The sequence below is a fragment of the Hakea prostrata genome, chromosome 10 (assembly GCF_041222555.1).
Source record: "Hakea prostrata isolate BN-2017 chromosome 10, UWA_Hpros_2, whole genome shotgun sequence".
Lineage (NCBI taxonomy): Eukaryota > Viridiplantae > Streptophyta > Magnoliopsida > Proteales > Proteaceae > Hakea > Hakea prostrata.
Genome location: NC_142609.1, coordinates 1418824 through 1441877, shown reverse-complemented (window position 1 = coordinate 1441877; position 23054 = coordinate 1418824). Strand labels below are relative to the sequence as shown.

The window sequence follows — 23054 nt, the reverse complement described above, 5'->3', positions numbered from 1 at the left end:
GTGTAGTCCGGCCACATCTCAACATCTTCATCTAAGCTATACAAACTTTCTTAAAAATGTATACTAACTTCGAAAATTAATCATAACAGAAACATGTTCTCTTCCCAATAATTGCGTATGTAAACATAGTAAGTAAAATATAATACTAAACTGATGATAAAGAAATTACTCGATCCAAATATATAAACCAGATAGAAACCCGACCAATTAATTAAGGACTGTCCAACCCAACAAGATCCTCCTACACTGGATTCAGATTCACTATAAATTTCTGTAGTCAAATTTGAATTGATCCCTGAGAGTGTCCAAAAACGGACCAGGCTCCATAGGTACTCTAGAGACAGACAATGAAGCCCTATCTGCCCTGAGCTGATTTATACCCTCATCAGTTACAAAATCGCAACCGTGAATCACCAGCTCGACCAGATTAGGGCAGCCGCCACCAGACAGCACCTTTATACTCCGATCACTGAAACCAAAGCAGTACATGATGCCGAACCTCCTCAATGCGGTGCACCTAGCAGCAGTAATGCTGGAAATCTCAGCGTCACTAATTATACTATAACACAGTGCTAACCGCTCGAGTTTCTGGCAGTTGGCAGCGAGAAGACCTAGGCTCAAAGAAGTAGGCTCGCAACCATATAAAACCAACACCTCGAGGTTAAGGCACCCTTTGGCAATGGCACTGAGGCCCTTTTCACCACCCAAGGTGTAGGAACGTAAAAAAAGATAATCGTGTCTCATGATGTAGAGTTCCCTTAGGAATTTGCAGTGATTAGCCACGGACACAATCCCTGCATCCGTGCAATTGTGAGAGGCCGCTGTCTCTATGAGGCACAAGATCTTCTAAATCCAAGCATGCTTTAGAGATAGCTATCAGGGTGGCATCGGTTACTCCTGGGAGACACACCAGATAAATCTCAACCAGACTACTGGATTTGGATTTCATGGCTTCTTCGAAGACCTTATCCCAATCGCCACAGCATCTAGATATCTTCAATGATCTGAGATTCTTGGAGGCAGCTGCAATGATCAACTGTCCAAAGCACTGGCACCCGTTGACGACACTCATGATGGAGAGGACTTCGAGGGAACAATATTGGTCGACGACGACGTCGGCATTCATGCCCTTGACAGTACCGAAGTTGCAAGAATGACAGCTAAGCTCTTTTAAAACCCTACAGTTTAATGCGACAGCAGCCATGCTTGCATCAGTCAACCCCACGCAACCATCAAGTTTAAGGCTAGTCAGGTATGGGCAATGGATAGAGATGAGGGCAAGAGCGTTGTCGCCCATGTCGCAGGATCTGAGGGCAATCGTGGTGACGGCAGGGAAGCGAGCAAAGAGAGCAGGAATGATAGTGCGGAGACCAGATTTGGGTTTGTCTTTGAGGAAGAGGTGATGTCGGCTCCCACCCTCGACGCGGAGCCAACGGCGACTGACCAGAGAGCAACTTTTACGGTCCATAGAACCCAGGAACCCAAATACGTAGGATAGACAATCGTCGGGAAGATCATCGAGGAACGGCGACTGTAGAACAAGTCGAGAGCGCAACCGACGATCCCATAACCTCATGGATGCACCCTGCTTTTTCTCCTTATTTAAGAAAACCTTAATTAAAAACCTTAGCTTCCTTCTTCCCTGTGGTGCAGGGGTTCGAATTCTCAGCCTTCTTCTTCTTCGACGATCTTGATGGGTGACTTCTCCTGCTGCCGTCAACCTTCAGCCTCTACTTCTTCGATCGCCAAAATTTATAGATCCTCCATTCATGATGATGGAAGTGAGAGTCCAACTAAGATTTGGATTTTAGAACTTCCCACGCACCCACCCTAGTTGGATTTGGATTTTACAACTTCCCAGGTTCCCACCCGATTCGGATTTCCTTTCCCTCTAATTCCCTCTCAAAAAAAATTGTGCATTAGGTAATCCAACGGTCATCAAATTCTAAAGCATCCATATATTTCTCTCTCCTCTCTCTTTCCCGGATTCAAAAAACGCTGAATCCACTGTGGTTTTTCAGTTTCTCAGTCCCTCTCTGTGCGAAATTCAGAAAATGCCGTCTTCACTATTATAAAAGCATGTACTCCTCTTTTTCCGCAAATCTTTCACTTGACTATTGTATCCTTTGTACTATCTTAATAAAGTTATGGGTAATTTTCATCTGGACCCCCTGAGGTTTGGTCTATGTCATTTTTAGTTCAAAAAAATCGAGACTTTGCATCTGCCTCCCCTGTACTATAGAAAAAGTCAATTTAAGGACAAATTATTACTTTTATGACTAATTTGCCCTTTTTAATTTTTATTTTTTAATTTAAGAAAAATCTTAGCAAGATGGATGAAGAGATTCTCCCTTCACCCATCTTCTTCGTTGAGTTGAGCAAATGGCCTACATACACCCATCGAGCCCAAAATTCCATTCCCACCTGAAATTCCTCAACACCATTAGTGTAATCTATTAAATGGGCCCTCAAGAAATCCATCGATTAACTGCAAAACCTCTTTCACTTGAGTTGAGTTTTGGTGACAGAGAAAGAGAAAATATACTTACTGTAGCGCCTACAGTTGGAGCAAATATACAGGAACCTCTTCTCCCTGCCAATGACAATTGATATGAAACCAGAAATTCCAAAAGTTGGATCGAGATGGAGAGAGAGAGAGAAATAACCTCCATTTGCCAGTAGAATCTATAATAAACAGAGGCAATAGCCATGGAAGTGATTCCTAAACTGGACATGACAGCCGCGACCAGGTAAGTAAACCGCTCCGATTTCTTTCTGGATAATCTCTCTCAACAATTTGCACCGAAATCAGATTAAACTCATCGGTGTTCTCTTCAGTAGGAACTGATTTCGATCAAGTAGGAGCATTCAGCGCCCGCAATGACGGGAATTCTGGCGCCATGGGCTGTTATCTTCAAGAACGATTCTAGCAATCACCATAGAAGAAGAAACCAAATGTGGCTTTGCTCACTGTTGAGAACATAAATTTCCCCCTTTTGCTCAATTTAATCATGAAGATGGGTGAATGAGGAATCTCTTCATCCATCTGGCTAAAGTTTTACTTAAATAAAAAATAAAAAGGGCAAATTAGTTATAAAAGTAATAATTTTTCCTTAAACTGACTTAATCTATAGTACAGGGGAGGCAGATGCAAAGTCTCGATTTTTTTGGACTAAAAATGACATAGACCAAACCTCAGGGGGTCGAGATGAAAATTACCCTAAAATTATTTACTATTTACTATCTTAATAAAGTTATTTAAGAAATGAAACCTACTATATTTAACAATGCAACTTTGCTTGATTTTATCGAAAACAATAGTCAATGTGGATTCACATCCTCTGTAATTCCTTTCCCTACAATTCCCTGTAATTCCCTCATTGGATTGTGCCATGTGGCATGTAAGTAATCCAATGGTTATCCAATTTAAACTAAATTTGAAATTCAAATTTAGTTTAAATTGGATAACCATTGGATTACTTACATGCCACATGGCACAATCCAATGAGGGAATTACTGGGAATTGTAGGGAAAGGAATTACAGAAGATGTGGATCCTAGTCAAGGCTCATTTGTTTGTAATTTTTTTTTTTTTTTTTTTGGATAATGAAAATTCCAAACACTTAATGCACTCATATATATATATATATATATATATATAATATATATATATATATATATATATATATATATATTAAGACACGTGCAAATGCACGTGGCCATGTGAGAGAGAAAAAATATCGAGTCAAAAAACAGAAGAAAAAAAATTATATTAAGAAAGAAGACAATTGAAATAAACAATCAAGTTTTGGGGTGAGGGAATAATCAGTGAAACTTTTGAGAGGGAGAGTAAGTACATGGAAAATAAGTACAGGAAATAGAATTCAAAAACTTGAAAACAAAAAGAGATAAAAGAGGATTATTATTAAAGCAAATATATCTGAATTTTGCACATAAATAGGAATCCAATTATTGTTTTTATTAGTTTTATGTTTTTTCTTTCCCCTAAACTATGTTATGCAGTGAATGCCAATTTCTTTTGATTTATAATACCTTTAGCATCAAGGTTTTATACACAAATATTCATTTCCTGCAATTTTTAATTTAGTTGTTTTCTTATTTATGTCCTTATCAACTTTTATTCTTTTTTTTTGGGTCATTATCAACCAATTATAGTGACTGGGGGCCATAGGTTTTCTCGGGGGAGGGAAAGATGTGGTAGGGGCAGAAGTTTGAACTCATGACGTTTTAGAACTTTTTATCTCTACAAAGGAGGTTGCAACCATTGTCAAGTTTTATACATGTTAAAAACTCAATTAATTTCTTTTGATGGTTTCTTGTTATTGCTATTTTAGACATTTAATTGACTCTTTGTAGAGCTTAAATCATTAGTTGAAGTGATAATTTTTGATAAAGATAATATTAAACTCTTTTCAAATTTGATCTCATAAATAAAATTTTGAAATATAAAAGAAATGGTCTCTAATTGGTGGGTTAAAATAATCGACAAAATGACATTTAGGTGATAGTAGACAATATAACAAGAGTGAAAAAAGGAATAGTAGAATAGTTCTTTTATTTGTGATTTGTGAAGTCCGAATAAGTAGTCATTCACCAATGATTTATGAAGTCAAGAAGAAACCTAAATTCATGATCTGTCACCAAAAATAAAAAATAAAAAATTACCACACCAAAAGAACTCGGTATTATATGAGTTAAACACAATAAAATCACAATTCAATTAATAAAGTTAATCTCAAATCAATAAAATCACAAAAATGTAGAAATTAAGGATGGGAAAGCTAGGAACAGAATAGAACACCATAGAGTGTATGCAACCTACTTTCCCTTCACGTAATGAAATTCAGGAACAGTATCATCATACAGCCAACCAGCTAACTATAAGAAGATTATGCAAAAATAACAATAATATTATCAGAGATTGGGAAAAGAAAAAAAAAAAAGAAGGATTCAGCTTCATGTAGACCTTCACAAAGGCCATGCCAAAATAAAAGGGTAGACGGCCTACATATACAATAGCCATATGGAGACCGTTTCTAGAAAGAAAAAGAGAGCCCCTTAATTGAAGTGATGGAATAAATTTTACCACAAAATTAGTATAATTCCAATGAACCCCTAGAATTCTAACTTATAGACGCTGAAGAAGATTTATAAATAAATCAGAAGTAGGAAGACTTACCAGAAACCCATTTCAAAAGAAAGCACTTCCGACTTGTAGACACAACATCTTGAGACACCTTGAACACAAAACAAGGATTTTAGCAAGATTGATCCATTGGAACTTGAATTAATGCATAACAAAAACAATGTAGGGGGTCAACCTGAGGATAAATTCCCTCAATTTTCAACCTAACGAAAACTAATGACAAAAAACATGAGACAGAAAAAAAAAATTGAAAAGATAAATTCTAGCAAGCTAGCATCTTTACAGTCCTTAAAATCATGTTGTCAAAGTGAGAAGAACTATTGGGAATAGCTGCCCAATTGCCCATTAATCAGGTATTGAGGTAAACAAAGAGATATTCACATGAAATGTGTTCCGTCTTCCTTTCATGAGAGGAGGAGCTTGAGAGAGACTGAGAGAGAGAGTGAGAGAGATTGATTGAAATACCTTCCTTCGTATTACAATTCGTGAGTGGAGGAGATTGAGAAAGATCGATTGAAATGCCTTGCTCAGTCTTCTCAATTCATGAGGAGATTGAGAGTACCTTCATGGATCGTTGGAATCTTGAAGGTATGTGATTCGATACAAACACATACTCTGCATGCAAGAGACTTGGTTTTCGTTAAGATAACAGCATAGGAGCCAACACGAACAAGTATCATACAATTTTTAACTAAATTACTGTTGCATGCGAGCCAAACTCGCTAACTGTCCCCTCTCTTCTAATTATTAACTCCATTATGCAAGACTTCATAAATTGCAAACCTTATTGTCTCACACATATCTAAATCCCCTCAAAAGAATTATAATTTCAATCGCAAGCCTGATAATAATAGTTTGCACAGATAAGCGATTTAAAAAACCCTAAAGATCATGGTTACCGATTATACCTGCTTAGTTGACGATAGATGCGTTGCCTAAATTCTGAAAATGCTACTTCAACCCTTTTGCAAAGAAGCAGAAGTAGAACAAAAAATAAATCTCCCATAGAGGAGTTACAATTGAATAATCACATACAAAAAAACACGGGGAGATAAACCCTTAAGATTGTCAGGAGATGTCGTTTAATCAGAGACCTCACAAACAAAAAAACTAAAGTTGCTTTCAAGTACAGGCATAGTGTAACTACTGTAAAGGAAAGATTATAAAACAAAGCTTCAGTTTAAAAGAAAATAGCAAGGTTTTCTTCGGTAGAAACAGCAAAGTCTAGATCACATGCAGAACAAATTATAGAAATATAAAGTGACCATTGCCTGAAGCTTGACTTGATCGGACAGATTGATTCCCTGATATTCTGCAAAACTGATGCCCAGCCATGCGTTCTTGTTCATGTTTAGGAGAGTATCCTGAAGGGAAATAAGAAAGAAAACAAAATAAGAGAGCATTGTTAACCATGATGAATACCCAATTTCACATCTAGTTGTCACAATTATTAAAAGCCTACCATCATCTTCACTTTCCGTCTCGGGATCAACCTCATCTTCACTGAATTCATAAACCTTTGGCTTGATATTCAACCAGTTCTTTGCAACAATGGAAGGCCAGAAGGCCTGCATGCATTCCCTCTCACGTTTCTCTCTCTTAAAACCCAAAACTACCATTTTAAAAAACAAACAAAAAACAAAAAGACAAAAAAAAAATCCTAAAACTACCCAAGTGTCTTTAAAATCCTTAACCACCCAAGCACTCACTCCACTCACGTTTCTCTCTTGTAAATCCTAAAACCACTCAAACACATCACCTTATACATAAATACCCACCACCGTAGCCTAAGGAAAAGGGATATAATTCAAGAAAAAACAGAAGGAAAGAGGTAGAAGAGAAGAACGGTTTTGCAAGATTCTTACTCCTATAGATTCCGAAAAGGAACAAATAAAATTCCTAATCCTAATATTCCTCAGACTCTCCCGCGAGATTTTCCTATAAATAGATAACTGAAATTCGTTATTTACTCATTCTTACTCAAAATGGAGTAGCAGGCTTTAGCTTCTTCTCTATTCTTACTGAGAAGGAAACCCTAGAATATGGAGAATTTTCTGATCAGAGATCAGAAACTTAACAAAAAAAAAAAAGCAAACAAATAAAATATAGAGAGAGAGAAGAAAAAAAAAAGAATTCTTTAAAGAAATTTAAAAGAAAAATGTGTGACCAAAGTAGACGACTAAGTACAACCTTTTAACTTCCTTCCTTTCTTACTCAAAATGCGATTTTCAGTGCAAAAAGAGACTTAGAATATACGATCTGAAATCTTTCTAGTTAAATATATTAAAACAGAAATAGAGAAAGAAATTGTGCTGGAAGATTGAACTATATGTCGACTTGGGATTTGAGAATCCAAAGAGAATGAGAAAGATTGAGAGAGGTCGAGAGTGTGCTGATTTAGAGAGAGATTCAGAGAGAGTTCGAGACGGAGAGGGATATAGAGAGTGACAGACTTTGAGAGAGGTCGAGAGATAAATTAAGAGAGCGATTAAAATTAATGATAAATTAATAATAATTTATGACTAAAATGTCTAAATTATCCTTGTAAAAATAAGTAAAGAAATAGCAAATAGTACAACATTATTGGTATTTGGAACAATGATAAGGACAGAAAAGGACACAAAAAAATTTGCGAAAAAAGTAGAATACATGCTTTTATAATAGTAGTATGATATGATATGATATAGCATATACTCTTCTTTTGCCACAAGTTGAACCGAAAAATTTTTATTTCATTCATGTCATTCTAATACTTAGATGTTCTTTTGCATATGATTTTATGTTTATTTATTTTTCTATATTACCTTTTAAAAAATTAAATGAAGTTGTTTGGTCAACTATAAGAAAGTTTTAAGGAGATGAATAGATTCTGATAAAAAAAAAAGAGGGTATAGAAATCGAGAGATTTAAATTTAAGAAAATATTTTAAATTATTATTATTATTTATTTTGGGGATAGAAATAATTTAATAAAATTAAGATTTTTTTAAGGGAACTAATCTATCAATAATATTATGATAATTTTTAATTAAAAAAAATGAAATTCAAATTGAGGAATGAGATAAATCCATAAGACATTATTTTTTAAAAATAAAAAATAATCGAATCTCAAATAAAGAATTTTGGTTTATATAAATTAAAAATTATATTAAAAAAGGGATTTTTAGTAAAAAGGGGGAGAGAGTTTTTATTTTTTATTCACCATTTAAGAATTTACTAAATTGTACCATATTTCATTATTTATTAAGAAAAGAACATATCTTGAAGAATCTCAAGATTCTTATCTCAAACTATATTCAAATAATATAATATGACATGATATAATATGATTTTTTTGATAGAATATTAGAGATTGGATGGATGGATAAAAAAGGATGGTGGAATTTAATCAAAAGTTTTTTATTAGGGATTAAATCACGTTGGATTTAAAATAATAATATTTATGAGTTATTTTGAATAAAATTTTCTTTATTAAGGATTGATATAAGAGAACGAAATCAATGGAAGAAAATTCTTTTTCTTGATTTTAATTTATAAATTTAAAATAAATGAAAAATTACAAAATGTTCCAACAATTTGTAAGGAAAAATTAAAAAAAAAAAAAGAATAAAAGAAAATTAATGGACAAAATATGACATTTGAATAAAAATGAGGGATACAATAGTCAAAGAAAAGATAATACCATTAAGAATAGAACGTATGATATTATAGACATCAATTAATTATTCTAAAATTCATAGATAAATTAAGGTTTAGTATGATGGTCTTCTTTTCTATTTTTTTTCAAATTTATACTTAAATTTTTTTTCTTTCATTTTTTTCTTATATATAGTTGCACAGTATAAATACCACTATGTTTACGAACGAAAGCTCAATCAACGTGAACAAACTACACGTGCGTCATTGCTAGTGTGTGTGTGTGTCTATATATATATATATATATATATATATATATATATATATATATATATATATATATATATATATATATATATATATATATATATGCGTTTTAATATTCTAAATGTATGTAATCTGTATCTCACCCCATGTTTGCCCATTTTGTGTATGTATTCTGTAAATCTCCCCGTATCCATTTTTCCTGGTTAGATGGTATTCTTTGTGATAATGTACAATATGTAGTTTCCCATCATGATTTATTCTTATCTATTAGGAAATTGATAGTTCTTTGCTTGAAATCAGATTCAATCCTTAACCAAAATTATTGAGCTGGTGTCATACTAGCATAGCATAGGCTTAAAAGCTTTTTGCTTGAGCTGGACATCTTGCATTCTTCATTTTTTTTTTCTCATGTTGAATCTTAATTATAGCCATTGCACATCTTCTTATCTTGTTCTAGCTTTGTGGCTACTTCTGCTGCAGCGGATCCAGAAAATACTCAATCAAGTTCTGCAACTTAAAACAAACATGCTCCAGTGATTAAAAAAAAGATTTTGCAACGGAGGATTCTATTTAATGGTTCCCTTCACTGCTTGCACCTGCAAATATAATGGTGATGATATATTTAAGTGGCAACAGGTGGCCCCAGCGTCTCCGAGATGCCAAGAAATGCGGACGCCGCGGATTCTGCCAGAAACACCATCTATATGCGATCGTGTTCCTAAGTCTAGGCAACAACAGCACAGGCGACTCTCTGAGGGGCAACGTGAGCAGCAAGGACGACGACCACCACAGTTATTCCATCAAAGCCAAATTCTAAAATAAAACCAGTAATGCATTAAGATTGTTAGGGTTTAAGCACAAGGTTGCTTAAAGCATTACACCTGAGTATTTAAATTGGAATACCAAACCGTTGTTTCCAACAATATTTATTGACTAACACTAGATTCCACGGTTAGTTGAACTCTCTTCAAAAGGTCCATTACACCATTAGATCATAATTGATCCAATGGCCTATATTAGAACATACGAGGTTAGGTATAACTGAAATACCTCAACCTTATTTGAGTATGACTTAAATACCTCAACAATCCCTTCCTAGTGTTGACCATGTTGTTGGTTGGTCCAAGCCAACACAAACATATAAAGTTTAAAAATATTTTTTTTAAAGAATATTAAGGACAAATCTATCCAATATTGTTGATCCACTGCTATGGAAATCAAACCAAATATCATAACAGTTGTTTTAGACAACAATTCCCATTCAACTATCACAAACTAAAATCATGCACTGCTGGTTTTTGCTCACAACACATAGAGTACCTAGAGGGGAAGAAAAAATTATGGTAAGGTAATCAATTGAAGTCAGCAAATTTTAAAAGAGGATAAAGTGCTACTTCTTTATTCTCATGCTCCAGGGAGTAGGTTTAAACTATTCTAAGAGACCAGTACAAGTTCGATTTCACAGATACTCGTATTAATTCTGACTCTAAATCCGTGGTATTAACATCTTTGGAATCATAGATCATCAAAATTCAACTAGTTAATTATCTGGATCTTGTGAAGTGATTATTCATCTTGAAAATGTAAGGCTAAACTAGAGAATTAGTAGGAATAATTAACTAGAAACAGTGAAATATGGCCTGTTGATTCTATTCTCAATGCAAATTTGATAAGTCAATGGATTTTAATCATTCTGGTGAAAATCACCCAAACAAATATCTAAACTGTTATTAGTAAGTGAACTACCGAATAAGAGACTCATGGTTTTTTCACAGATTTAAAATATGTTAAATCTAGTAACCACCTGACACTTCAAGAGCAGCAAGTGGGTAAATAAGTGGAACCAGAACAGCAAGTTGATAAAACGAAAGAAAGACGTGAAGAAAGGGACTGAATTGGCACACGAATTCAGAGTTGCAAGAAGAAGGAAACCATTCAAGAACACATCTTCGGTTCTTTTTCTGTACTTATTGATATTCTGCTGGTCTAATTGATATTCTGCTGGTCTAATTTCACTTTTAGATTACCAAAATCAATAGCATAGCAGGGTGTGTAGTTATCTTGCATGATGGTTTTATTACTATCAGGATGCACGCCATTACTGAAAAAAAAAAAAAAAAAAAAAAAAAAGCCATGGTGCAATCAAACAACTTTCTCATATTTTCTTTCCCATGTCTTGGAGCTAGCTATCCCAAGATCAGCATTCTAATGTGTAGTCCACATCTCAACATCTTCATCTAAGCTATACAGACTTTCTTAAAAATGTATACTAACTTCGAAAATTAATCATAAAAGAAATTAACATGTTCTCTTCCCAATAATAATTACGTATATAAACATGGTAAGTAATTAAATCTAATACTAAACTACTGACAATAAAGAAATTAATTACCCCAAATATATAAACCAGATAGAATTAAGCCCGACCAGTTAAGGACTGTCCAACCCAACAAGATGCTACACTGGATTCAGATTTCACAGTCTAAATTTCTGTAGTCAAATTTGAATTGATCCCTGAGAGTGTCCCAAAACGGACCAGACTCCACAGGTACTATAGAGACAGACAATGAAGTCCTATCTGCCTTGAGCTGATTTATACCCTCAGCAGTTACATACAAGCAACCGTAAATCACCAGCTCGACCAGATTAGGGCAGCCGCCACCAGACAGCACCTTTATACCCCGATCACTGAAATTTAAGCAGCCCATGATGCCGAACCTCCTCAATGCAGTGCACTCAGCGGCAGTAATGCTGGAAATCTCAGCGTCACCAATTATACTATGACACAGTGCTAAGCGCTCGAGTTTCTGGCAGTTGGCAGCGATAAGACCCAGGCTCAAAGAAGTAGGATCGCAACCATATAAAACCAACACCTGGAGGTTAGGGCACCCTTTGGCAATGGCATTGATGCCCTTTTCACCACCCAAGGTGCATAAACATAGAATAGGTTGCTTCTGTCTCAAGACGTAGAGTTCCCTTAGGAATTTGCAATGATTAGCCACGGACACAAGCCCCGCATCCGTGCAATTGTGAGAGGACGCTATCTCTATGAGGCACAAGATCTTCAAATCCAAGCATGCTTTAGAGATAGCTACCAGGGTGGCATCGGTTACTCCTGAAAGAATCACCAGATAAATCTCAACCAGACTACTGGATTTGGATTTCATGGCTTCTTCGAAGACCTTATCCCAATCGCCACAGCATCTAGATATCTTCAATGTTCTGAGATTCTTGGAGGCAGCTGCAATGATCAACTGTCCAAAGCACTGGCACCCGTTGACGACACTCATGATGGAGAGGACTTCGAGGGAACAATATTGGTCGACGACGACGTCGGCATTCATGCCCTTGACAGTACCGAAGTTGCAAGAATGACAGCTAAGCTCTTTTAAAACCCTACAGTTTAATGCGACAGCAGCCATGCTTGCATCAGTCAACCGCACGCAACCATCAAGTTTAAGGCTAGTCAGGTATGGGCAATGGATAGAGACGAGGGCAAGAGCGTTGTCGAACATTTTGCAGAATTCGAAGGCAATCGTGGTGACGGCAGGGAAGCGAGCAAAGAGAGCAGGAATGATAGTGCGGAGACCAGATTTGGGTTTGTCTTTGAGGAAGAGGTGATGTCGGCTCCCACCCTCGACGCGGAGCCAACGGCGACTGACCAGAGAGCAACTTTTACGGTCCATAGAACCCAGGAACCCAAATACGTAGGATAGACAATCGTCGGGAAGATCATCGAGGAACGGCGACTGTAGAACACGAGAGCGCAACCGACGATCCCATATCCTCATGGATGCACCCTTTTTCTCCTTATTTAAGAAAACCTTAATTAAATCCCTTCTTCCCTGTGGTGCAGGGGTTCGAATTCTCAGCCTTCTTCTTCTTCTTCTTCGACGATCTTGATGGGTGATTTCTCCTGCTGCCGTCAACCTTCAGCCTCTACTTCTTCGATCGCCAGAATTTATAGATCCTCGATTCATGATGATGGAAGTGAGAGTCCAACTAAGATTTGGAAAGGAAAGAGCCGTGAACAGGAGAGAGAGTGAGAGATGAAAAAACGCAGGGAATTTTGGGAATTTCACCGAGAGAGGAGAGAGGAAAATCAAATTTAGTTTTAACTGATGATCATCGGATCTTTTAATGTCACGTGGCAAAATCCTAAAGAAGAATTGCAGGAACTATAGGAAAAGGGATGTAAATCCATAGTTCTTCCCATGCAGGCAGTGTTCGGATGCTTTCCCATGCCTTCTCACATTCCATGTGGGGCCCTGTTGTGCTTCCAGAGTTTTCCTTCAAAAGCAGCATTGGAAATCATTACCCATAGGGAGATTAATGATTAGAGATACCTTGTGATACCATAGATAACGAGCTCTTCAAGGAATGGTGGACTATAGAGATATAACACACTCAAGCGTTTTCATATTCTCTGCCTTTTATGAAACGTAAGGGCGCGTTTGATAACGTTCTTAAAAAATGTTTATGACGTTCTTCTATTCTTTGGGAACGGAATAACGGGTTAGAGGTGTTTGATAAAACGGTTCGTTCTTTTGTTCTTTAAGAACGGACCAGTCAGAAAAGTATTCTAAACAACGCTTTTTGCAGAACATAAAAAAGATGTTTTTACCAAAGAACAGAAACGAAAGTGATAAAATTGGTTCAAATTGAAGCCTTAGAACAAGTTTATCAAACACCAACTTATTTTTCAACCCAAAAAAAAAAAAAAAAAAACTAACATATTCTATTAGTGTTTTAAAAATATTTTCAGAATAGATTTATCAAACGCCCAATTTCAAGCAAAGAACGGTCTTTTAGCACAGAAACATTAAAAAATGGTTTTGCATAAGAACTGATTTCTCAGAATAAAAACGTTACCAAACGCATACTAATGCTCTCTCTAATTTATATGATGGGTTATCGCCTCGTAAGTTGTGGTGAGTTATATATCACTAGAACCTTCCTTGGAATTCTTTTAATGTAAGGATCCTCGTGGTCAACAGTAAGGAAAAAGTCATAATCTTCTTTCTTTGTTTTTTTGGTAGAAAAGTCATATAATCTTGTTCACCAAAATTATGGAATTGAGATCCAGCGATATACTTTGGGGAATCCGGATCATCACCCCTGACGTGCTCCCCGTCGGGTTTTCCACCACAAAAAAGGTGGGGCCCACTACTGAAAATATGAAGAAAAAAAAAAACAACCCTCCCATCATGCTTCCCCGATGGGTCGCAGATCCGGACTCTACTTTGGGAGGGGGGGTGAAAGTACCATATTGACCATTGTGAAAAGTTATCTTCTTCACTGGAACATCATCATATCTATGTCTTACATACAGACTTAGGATGCAGAAACGTGTTATGCATAAAAGAAAATATGATTATGGGAGAGTAGGATGTAATTAACTTTTGATACAATTAGTATCGACTGTTTGGTTTCTGAATTAGAATTGTGATCAAAGGTCCTGGGTTAGGTACTTGGACCAAGGGGATCAACAAAAATTGAACCCGTTCTAATTATAACCAAAAAATTTCAGCAAAGCCCAAGCAAAGAGGCAAATAAAAAGAAAACCACGGTGTTGAAGCTGAAAATGCATTAATAATTTCTGTTCTTTTTGTCGTTAATATTCAGGGTAGCTTGTGTTCTCTCAACTTTTATCTTCCGCTGCTGTTGATCGAAAACTCCAAATTCACTCTATCTCATGAAGGGGTGCTGATTTGAGCGATGCTAGAATTTCTAATTAGAATAACCAAGGAAAATAGAAGACCAAGAGAAAGTCACGAATATTTCAATCTCCTTTGGTCTAGCCATCTAATTCTCGGACAACTAGCTTTTTGAGACGCCGAAGATCAATTATCTGAACAATTTGACGCCTTTGGTTTGGTAATTTCTGCACAAGGTACGGTTGCTGGTCATCTCTCAGGGAGGATCTCATCGTGGCCTTTTCAATCACAAGAATCCAATGGAGGAGTCCTTCAATGGCAGCCACCAGCAAGGGGAGTGATTAAACTTAACTCTGATGCAGCTTTGCGGGCTGATAGATCTGCAAGTGGCATTGGTGTTGTAGCTAGAGATTAGCAAGGAGAACCGATATGGGCAAAATCGATACCTGTAGTGTTTGGGGAGGCAGCAGTGGGAGAGGCTCTGGGTATAAAGGTTGGTCTCTAGTCAGCAATTGAAGAAGGGTGGCTCCATGTTATACTTGAATCTGATTGTCTTTTTGTTGTCAGTTTACTCTTAAACCCAGCTCTTCAAGTTCCTACACAACTGCAAAATGTAATAGCTGATATTAGACAGCTGGCTAGTGCTCCCCTATCTTGTGTCTTTTCTTATATTCCAAGAGATGCCAATGTTGTGGCTCACTCTTTGGCTCAGGAAGCCCTGATGCTTGAGACAGCGTTGGTTTGGCAAAATTCCACTACCAGGTTGAGGGAGCATGTTCCCCATCCAGAGCCTTTGTCTCCTTCAATTTAATCTAGTTTTCTACCCCAAAAAAAAAAAAAAAAAACTTTTGTTGAGAATAGATTATAAAATAAAAAATAAGTTTAGTATGTCAAAATGAAAAAATTTCAGAAAATAATAATGAAAATAGATACAAAACAAAAAACCCTATTAATCAAAATATTAACGATTACTTTTTTTGCTAATAAAATATTAACAATTCATTAATTTTATGTTAATGAACTTATGTTAATAAAAGCACAAGTCGGAGTGGTAAAGTGTTTGTTCATGTATTTAGATGTCCGTCAATAACCAGCTACACTTGAGGACTCACGAATTAATGGACTTCCTTCAGTCTTGTGATACATTTAAGTCCATCAGATCAAAACGATCTTGACCATTGAGATTCAACGATCGAATTGAAATTTCGACTGACTATCATGCGCATCTACTGAAGCAATTTTGCGAATTGATTGCCTCGGGTCTAATTAGGTTCGAGTGGGTTCCCTTGCACTGCACGTCTTGCCCACCTCTAGTTCGGTCATCTTGGCCCAGCCAACATTGTTTACACGCATCAAACATTATTTTGTAGGAAGCTTGGGACGGGAATACTACAGTAGAGAAAATCCCGGCGATTTTTTTACAGCTTTTTTAATCCGTCATTCCCCCCACTACCCCCATTCCCATCTTTCTGGGGCCTGCGCTGCCCCTTGGCCCCTCCCTCGTGCCTTCTTGGTTTGCTCCGGGCCTCTGTCGGATTGGTGGGCGGCGTTGGTTCTCTGGTCCGGGCGGCTGTTTTCCCCCTCCGGCTTGCCTTTCTATACTCGCTTCTTTTTTTTTTTTTTTTTTTTTTTTTTTTTTTTGTTGGGTTGGCCTTTTCAGGTTGTTTTTTTCATCCTTCTTTTTTTTTTTGTTTTTTTGTCCTTTGTTTTCCGGGTCCGTGTGTCGAAAGATTTTCGAATTCCAGACGCGAATTTAGGGTTCATGGATGGGCCATAGGCCCACAACGCCTGAGCCCATCACTGTACAGATTGCCGACTTTTTAGGGTTTCGAAACGGGATTGGCGATTCCAGCAATCTAGGGCTTTTAAGACCCAGCCCATTTTTCCGATTTGGTGTTTGCACTTCCAAATGCTTTATTAGGTTTTGTTTCCCTCCAAATTTCGAAGCGCTCTTTATATCCGTTGTCGGCAACTTGGCGCGCAAAGGCGAAAATCTGAACTGTGGGAACGAAGAAACCAGAGGTTCTTAGCAAGAGAGTCTCGTCGTCTTCTTCGTCGCTCATCCGAGAGAAATGGATGAGGAAGAACACTTCAGTGATGGGGCGTCGCTGCATGAAGAAGCGGATCAGAACTTGAATAGGTTTCATTGGCTTCTGTTGGGTATCGATACCCATTGGTAGCGCAGTATAGTTGTACTGACATGATTAACCAATTGGTACATGGAACTAACTATTGAAAATTTTGTGTATGTATTTTGTAAATCTCACTGTATCCATTTTTCCTGGTTAGATGGTATTCTTTGTGATGATGTACAATATACAGTTTTCCATCTTGATTTATTCTTATCTATCAGGAAATTGATACTTCTTTGCTTGAGATCAGATTCAATCCTTACCCAAAATTATTGAGCTGGTGTCATACTAGCATAGCATAGGTTTAAAAGCTTTTTGCTTGAGCTTGACATCTTGCATTCTTCATTTTTTTTTCTCTTGTTGAGACTTAATTATAGCCATTGCACCTCTTCTTATCTTGTTCTAGCTTTGTGGCTACTTCTGCTGCAGCGGATCCAGAAAATACTCAATCAAGTTCTGCAACTTAAAACAAACATGCTCCAGTGATTAAAAAAAAGGAGTTTGCAACGGAGGCTTCTATTTATTGGTTCCCTTCACTGCTTGCAGCTGCAAATATAATGGTGATGATATATTTAAGTGGCAACAGGTGGCCCCAGCATCTCCGAGATGCCAAGAGAGGCGCACGCCGTGGATGCTGCCAGAAACGGCATCTATATGCGACCGTGTTCCTGAGTCCAGGCGACTCTCGTGAGCAGCAAGGACGACGACCACCACAGTCATTCCATCAAAGCCAAATTCTAAAATAAAACCAGTAATGCATTAATATTGTTAAGGTTTAAGCACAAGGTTGCTTAAAGCATTACACCTGAGTATCTAATTGGAATACCAGACCGTTGCTACCAACAATATTATTGACCAACACTAGATTTTACGGTTAGCTGGACTCTCTTCAAAATGTCCATTACACCATTAGATCGTAATTGTCCGATGACCTATATTAGAATATACGAGGTTAGGTATAACTCAAATACCTCAACCTTATTTGGGTATAATTCAGATACCTCAACAATCCCTTCCTAGTGTTGATCATGTTGTTGGTTGGTCCAAGCCACCACAAACATATAAAGTTTAGAAATCTACTTTTTTAAGAATATTAAGGACAAATCTATCCAATATTGTTGATCCACCGCTATGGAAATCAAACCAAATATCATAACAGTTGTTTTAGACAACAATTCCCATTCAGATATCACAAACTAAAATCATGCACTGCTGGTTTTTTCTCACAACACATAGTGTACCTAGAGGGGAAGATAAAATTATGGTAAGGTAATCAATTGAAGTCAGCAAATTTTAAAAGATAATAAAGTGCTACTTCTTTATTGTCATGCTTCAAGGAGTAGGTTTAAACAAAATGAAGATTGTTAAACTATTCTAAGAGACCAGTACTTCGATTTCACAGATACTCGTATTAATTCTGACTCCAAATCTGTGGAATTAGCATCTTTGGAATCATAGATCATTGAAATTCAAATAGTTAATTATCTGGATCTTGTGAAGTGATTATTCATGTTGAAAATGTAAGGCTAAATTGGAGATTAGTAGGAAATTAACTTGAAACAGTGAAATATGACTGTTGATTCCATTCTCAATGCAAATTTGATGAGTCTATGGATTCTAATCATTCCCGTGAAAATCACCCAAACAAATATCTAAACTGTTATTAGTAAGTGAACTCTCGAATAAGAGACTCATGGTTCCACAGATTAAAAATATGTTAAATCTAGTAACCACCAGAAACTTCAAGAGCAGCAAGTGGGTGAATAATGGAACCAGAACAGCAAGTTGATAAAACGAAAGACGTGAAAAAAGGGGGCTGAATTGGCACAAGAATTCAGAGTTGCAAGAATAAGGAAACCATTCAAGGTCATATCTTCTGTTCTTTTTCTTCTGTACTTGATATTCTGCAGGTTTGATTTCACTTTTAGATTACCAAAATCAATAGCATAGCAGGGTGTGTAGTTATCTTGCATGATGGTTTTATTACTATCAAGATGCACGCCATTACTAAAAAGAAAAAAAAAAGCCATGGTGCAATCAAACAACTTTCTCATATTTTCTTTCCCATGTCTTGGAGCTATCCCAAGATCAGCACCCTAATGTGTATTCCACATCTCAACATCTTCATCTAAGCTATACAGACTTTCATAAAAGAAACATGTTCTCTTCCCAATAATTACGTAAGTAAACATAATAAGTAAAATCGAATACAAAACTGATGATAAAGAAATTACTCCAAATATATAAACCAGATAGAAACCCGACCAATTAATTAAGGACTGTCCAACCCAACAAGATCCTCCTACACTGGATTCAGTCATTCAGATTCACTAAAAATTTCTGTAGTCAAATTTGAATTGATCCCTGAGAGTGCCCCAAAACGGACCAGGCTCCATAGGTACTCTAGAGACTGACAATGAAGCCCTATCTGCCCTGAGCTGATTTAAACCCTCATCAGTTACAAAATCGCAACCATGAATCACCAGCTCGACCAGATTAGGGCAGCCGCCACCAGACAGCACCTTTATACTCCAATCACTGAAACCTAAGCAGAACATGATGCCGAACCTCCTCAATGCGGTGCACTTAGCAGCAGTAATGCTGGAAATCTCAGCGTCACTAATTATACTATGACACAGTGCTAAGCGCTCGAGTTTCTGGCAGTTGGCAGCAAGAAGACCTAGGCTCAAAGGAGTAGGCTCGCAACCATATAATACCAACACCTCGAGGTTAAGGCACCCTTTGGCAATGGCACTGAGGCCCTTTTCACCACCCAAGGTGTAGGAACGTAAAAAAAGATAATCGTGTCTCATGATGTAGAGTTCCCTTAGGAATTTGCAGTGATTAGCCACGGACACAAGCCCCGCATCCGTGCAATTGGGAGGGGCCGCTGTCTCTACGAGGCACAAGATCTTCAAATCCAAGCATGCTTTAGAGATAGCTACCAGGGTGGCATCGGTTACTCCTGGGAGACTCACCAGATAAATCTCAACCAGACTACTGGATTTGGATTTCATGGCTTCTTCGAAGACCTTATCCCAATCGCCACAGCATCTAGATATCTTCAATGTTCTGAGATTCTTGGAGGCAGCTGCAATGATCAACTGTCCAAAGCACTGGCACCCGTTGACGACATTCTTGATGGAGAGTACTTCGAGGGAACAATATTGGTCGACGACGACGGCATTCATGCCCTTGACGAAGATGCAAGAATGACAGCTAAGCTCTTTCAAAACCCTACAGTTTAATGCGACAGCAGCCATGCTTGCATCAGTCAACCGCACGCAACCATCAAGTTTAAGGCTAGTCAGGTATGGGCAATGGATAGAGACGAGGGCAAGAGCGTTGTCGAACATTTTGCAGAATTCGAAGGCAATCGTGGTGACGGCAGGGAAGCGAGCAAAGAGAGCAGGAATGATAGTGCGGAGACCAGATTTGGGTTTGTCTTTGAGGAAGAGGTGATGTCGGCTCCCACCCTCGACGCGGAGCCAACGGCGACTGACCAGAGAGCAACTTTTACGGTCCATAGAACCCAGGAACCCAAATACGTAGGATAGACAATCGTCGGGAAGATCATCGAGGAACAGCGACTGTAGAACAAGTCGAGAGCGCAACCGACGATCCCGTATCCTCATGGATGCACCCTTTTTCTCCTTATTTAAGAAAACCTTAATTAAAACCTTAGCTTCCTTCTTCCCTGTGGTGCAGGGGTTCGAATTCTCAGCCTTCTTCTTCGACGACGACGAACTTGATGGTTGACTTCTCCTACTGCCGTCAACCTTCAGCCTCTTGTTCTTCGATCGCCGAAATTTATAGATCCTCCTCTCATGATGATGGAAGTGAGAGTCCGACTAAGATTTAGATTTTAGAACTTCCCACGCACCCACCCTAGTTGGATTTGGATTTTAGAACTTCCCAGTTCCCACCGGATTCGGATTTCCTTTCCCATAATTCCCTCTGAAGATTGTGCATTAGGCAATCCATCAGTTATCAAATTCTAAACCATCCATATATTTCTCTCTCCTCTCTCTTCCCCATATTCAAAAAACCCTAAATCTTCTGCAGTATTTTTATCTCTCAAGTCACTCTCGGTGCGAAATTCAGAAAATGCCCTCTTCACTATTATAAAAGCATGTACTCCTCTTTTTTCGCAAATATTTCACTTGACTATTGTATCCTTTGTACTATATATCTTAATAAAGTTATTTAGTATTTACTATTTTAATAAAGTTATTTAGTATTTACTATCTTAATAAAGTTATTTAACAATGAAACCTACTATATTTAACAATGCAACTTTGCTTGAATTTACCGAAAACAATAGTGCAGGCTCATTTGTTTTTTTTTGTTTTTTTCCTTCTTTTTCTACTTCATTGCTTTTCTCATCACTCTTGCTGCATATGGATCCTATTATTAATGTTATTGGATTACAGTTTAATGTTTTGTCTTGTGTGATAAGCAACATGGTGCTCCTTGGCCTAAGTACATTGGTTTAGCTATAGAAGGCATTATGCAATTCCACCATCTAAGGCTTATTCATACTTAAGTTGGTTACCCAAAGGTTTTGTGCAAGCTGGCCAAGATCCATTCTAACTTACATTATGATCTTATTCTCTGGGTCCTTTAAAACAGGATTAGGTTTTCATCATTGTCTTGTATCCTTGCTCTGATCCTTTTCTGTATCTTCACCACAAAGTTCTCACTTTGCTTTCTCGTTTTCATTACCAAGTTAGTATTTGGCAGTGATGGGGTTTTATGTATTTCTTGATTTATTTATCTAATGTTTACACGGTTCTGATCTTGGTTGCTGAGTTATTTATTTGGTTTCATCAATTAGTTTTTAGTGACTATATTCTAAGCTGGATCATTACTAGCAGAGACATTGGGATTTGCTTTTCTACTACCAAATAGATCCTGGACAACTTAGATTGGTTTGGGTGGTGCACTTGGGATGCTTTCTATACCAAAGTTGATCCACAAGGAATAAAATTTCTTCATGAAATCTGAAAAGGATATGAAAATTCTTCATGAAATCTCCCAAGATATGAAAATTCTTCATGAAATCTGATGATAATTCATAGGAAAAGGAAAAGAATAAGCAATTTTCATATGATTGTAAGAAAATCAATTTCTACTTGTTTTTAGTGAAATCTGTGCTCTTTTCTTCTTCTTTGTTTTTTCCTTTGGAGGGGGTGGGGGTGGGGATTGGGCATGGTGAGGGAGGGGATCCTGCTTTTTCAAGGCAAACATCAAGAGAATAACTGACATTGGTATTTTGACTGGGAGGATGGCTAAGGCATTGGTCTTTATCCTTGAGAGTTCTCTGTAGTTACTAAATTAAAATTTAAATGTTTGTGGTGTTGTACAATCTGAGTCTCTTCTTGCATGTACTGCCATTCCTGGGTTAAATCTCTACTGAAAATTGCCAGTCTTTAAAGAAAGTAATAGGACATTGCCTTGGGTATATAGGGTTCTTTGTGGTTCCGACTAATACCTAAAGTGTTGCTGCTTGTTTTCATTTATTTTGCCATATAATTTCCATTCGGTGTTCTTTGGGTGTAGAATATTGCTCTTCCTCAATTTTGAGCTTGTGATGCTTCATTTCTCACTGTACTTTTGGTTGTTACATTTTGAGTACTGTATACTAGTTGATGGTGTATACTAGTGATGCATGGTTACATTAGTTGTGTGGCTAGTACCTATAAACACAAAATCTGCATCAATGGATCAACAAATCCTTGATGATAAGAATGCAGCCCATTATTCTTTGGGTCCAAATTGCTTGAGATATTCCACCCATCAAAAATGATGCAGGCACTGTTAAGAGCCAACTCTTAGGAGATCTCTAGAAATCTTGTAGAGTACTTGGAACTTTTCAACTTCCTAGTATACACTTGATGATGAACAAGAAGGGGAGCATATACAACATTTAGAGGCTGTTTTTTGGAAATTCATTTCTTAGAGGCTCAATTGACTTTGGATGGATAATTGTGGCAGGTTCTTTCAGTTTATATCTGGTGTTGGTATAATTTGAAATACTCTTCTTCTGGGAGTTTGTGCTTACGTTAAATTTCTCTTGTGTGCTTTGCTTGTTTTTCATCGGATTTCGGGTTTTGTGTGCTTTGCTTGTGTTCTTCTCTGTTCGTAGTTGTGCATCCAATATAACCCTAACAAGTGGTATCGCGGGTCGGTGATCG

At 37.3% G+C, this 23054-nt stretch overlaps 3 protein-coding genes across 3 annotated transcripts; all 3 read right to left on the bottom strand.

Moving 5' to 3' along the window:
* Window positions 1-775: 775 nt before the first annotated feature.
* Window positions 776-1576, bottom strand: LOC149001363 (F-box protein At1g47056-like). Its single transcript, XM_089137020.1, has one exon. The coding sequence runs from the start codon at window positions 1574-1576 to the stop codon at window positions 776-778; it is 801 nt and encodes a 266-aa protein (XP_088993146.1).
* Window positions 1577-11536: 9960 nt separating this feature from the next.
* Window positions 11537-12859, bottom strand: LOC149001362 (F-box protein SKIP2-like). Its single transcript, XM_089137019.1, has one exon. The coding sequence runs from the start codon at window positions 12857-12859 to the stop codon at window positions 11537-11539; it is 1323 nt and encodes a 440-aa protein (XP_088993145.1).
* Window positions 12860-19187: 6328 nt separating this feature from the next.
* LOC149001361 (F-box/LRR-repeat protein 16-like) lies at window positions 19188-20492 on the bottom strand. Its single transcript, XM_089137015.1, has one exon. It carries the CDS (start codon window positions 20490-20492, stop codon window positions 19188-19190), a length of 1305 nt encoding a protein of 434 aa, XP_088993141.1.
* Window positions 20493-23054: the final 2562 nt, after the last annotated feature.